At 37.2% G+C, this 2500-nt stretch overlaps 1 protein-coding gene across 1 annotated transcript in view; it reads right to left on the reverse strand.

Moving 5' to 3' along the window:
• LOC137981846 (E3 ubiquitin-protein ligase DZIP3-like) overlaps positions 1–1746 on the reverse strand; it is a 4473-nt gene extending 2727 nt beyond the window's left edge. Inside the window, exon 1 of the mRNA XM_068828888.1 lies at positions 1093–1746. Coding sequence (XP_068684989.1) covers positions 1093–1726 — 634 coding nt within the window. The 5' untranslated portion in view covers positions 1727–1746. The remainder of the gene's footprint in view (positions 1–1092) is intronic.
• Positions 1747–2500: the final 754 nt, after the last annotated feature.

The following is a 2500-nucleotide window of genomic DNA, read 5'->3' on the forward strand; positions in this document are numbered from 1 at the left end:
GAAAACAAAACAGGAATGAGGACAACAAAGATAGAAACGAGGAAAGTATAGCGAACAAAGACAGGAACTCTCAGCAACTCAATTTTCATAATGTCTTTTAAATTCTGCTTTACACTGCTCGAGTGATTCTTAGGAAACAAAACAGGCAATAAAGGAAGTGGGTTACTTCTTGGCTTTTCTTTTAACATACAAGTTTGTGTCTTTTATCAACTAAAATACAAAGCCTGACACAATTTTATTCACAAGCAGAGCCTAAGCTCAACCTATCCTGAAACTCCTGAGTGGAAAAAAAAGAGGAAAAGGAAAAAAAAACAGATAGAAATAAGGAAAGTAAAGCCAATAAAGCCAGCAACTCTCAGTAACTCAGTAGAAATAATGGTCTCAATAGCTTAAAGAGAATTTCCACCTCAACAAAAAAAAAACGTTAAACCACAGGAAATAATGTCTACCATCAAATTTCCCTGAACATTCTTTTTCAAAAAAAGTGTTTCCGAAAACAAAATATTTCACTATCGCCTCTCTTTTTAAAATTTCCCGGAATAATAATATTGTGACATGTTACAGTTCCCCTAATGTTATTATGCAAAAGCCCTTTGCATCAGAATAATAAGGCAACCATTACACATCATAATCTTCAGGAAAGTGGTGCTTGCAAAATTGAAAGTAAAATGAGTGAAACAAAAATTCAATTTTTTCTGATACAAACAATTAATGCAAACATAATACCTCTGCAAGTTGAGCGTTGTTTCTTAGTGGGAGTAGAGTTTATCAGTGGGAGGAAGCGAAAGTAGTCAGTATTACATGTATGGGCCGCTTCATAGCCAATTGAATGGATGAAGTCTTGAATTTTCTCTTTCCTGAAATTGTCATGTGCCTTCAAAAATAGTATTAATTCTTGGTTTACTGAATTTATTGCTAAGGATCATGAGCTGTTTATAACGCCATCAATCTAAATTAACTAGTATTGTAACATTATGGCACTCTTTCCTCTTTTCAAGGAACAAAAGCGACAGGTGCACAGAAAATGGGAAGTGTCAAAGGCTCAAATCCTGTTGAATTTAACAATGAACGCCCATTAATAAGGTAGTGTACCTTCAAGTTGTTCAAGTTTGTCCTTGGTGCTATCATCATCTTTCTTCCACTCTTTCAGCAACTCACGATAGTGCTCTTCAACATCAGGATCCATGCACTCAGTCTTCAGTCGGCTAATTGCAGATGTATAACTTGCTGCAGATCCAAGTGCTAACAATGCATTGCTGATCTCAAGCCATAACACATAGAATGTTGGCTCGTCAACGGATGCCTGGGAAGCGTGACCATAGACATTGTTTCTGTAATACTTGATTCTTGCTATGTTGGCTTCAATGCTGTTATCAGAAGCATGGGGAAGGATGTCCCAACTTCCAGTGCTGGCTGGGGCACTCAAGCCACAAATATTCCTCAGCAGTACCATCAGAAGCGTGATGTCAAAGCTAGCTGATGAGACTGATGATGAAATAGTTGGGTACAGCGTTCCCCACTGTGTAGCATTTACAATCTTCTTATTTCGCAGGGACTGCAATGTTGGTAACTTACTTGCCAAAACCCCATGCAGATGGCTTGGAGGATGTATCCTGTCAAAGGTGTCTCTAAGTGCCTGAGTTCCCACATCCACTAAAAGACGACACAACCGTGCATAGTTTGTCATCTTCTTAGTGGATGAAAATGATGGTACAGCACTCGCCATCTTTTAACCTGTTGATTTCATTAACTATAAGAAAAATTAGCATCATTTGTGAGGCCAGGTTTCAAGAGTGCAGACATAATGAAGATCAAAATCACAACATACTACTGTCCAACTCTATCCTCTAAAAGCAGTCAGGGGATATTTAAATTAATTTGGGTCCCTAAATTGTTACTAGTTATTATCAATTATTAATAGTTCCTAGAAACAAGTGGGTGTTCCCATTTCGGTGATTGTTTAGTTGACATGCCTTGACATAATTTGACCTGATTGTTTGATGTACACCAAAACAGTTCAGTTTTGCATGTCGGGGGCCTGGTACAAGTCTCATTCTTAAAGAGTCGCCTATTGGTGTAACACAAACATGCCCTTTGTTCAGATTAGCAAATCTGTTCAGAAATATAATACTGCACATAAAAACAAAGCCTTAAGAAGCTAGTCGTAGCATACAGGAATTCAATAATTATTGATCATTCATATGGCACGTTAGCTGCGTCCTTTCAACTTTTAAGAGAAAGCACCGATAGTGCAGAAGACGTCTTTTTTTTTCCTACTTATCCCAACTAATGTCGATCAAGATTCATAATTACTGTTCCCTTGTGTTCAAAATGTCTTAAGTGCAGCAAAAACGTGTTTTTCTTATCCTGAAACCTTGAAAAACAAGCTTAAAATTTCTCAGAAAAAAAATCGCATAATTGGCCTTTCTAATCACATAACCTGCCATGCAAATTTTGCATAATTTGGTCAAGGCAATTTAACATAGTTCAAGTAAAGAGT

The sequence above is a fragment of the Montipora foliosa genome, chromosome 13, assembly GCF_036669935.1.
Source record: "Montipora foliosa isolate CH-2021 chromosome 13, ASM3666993v2, whole genome shotgun sequence".
Classification (NCBI taxonomy): domain Eukaryota; kingdom Metazoa; phylum Cnidaria; class Anthozoa; order Scleractinia; family Acroporidae; genus Montipora; species Montipora foliosa.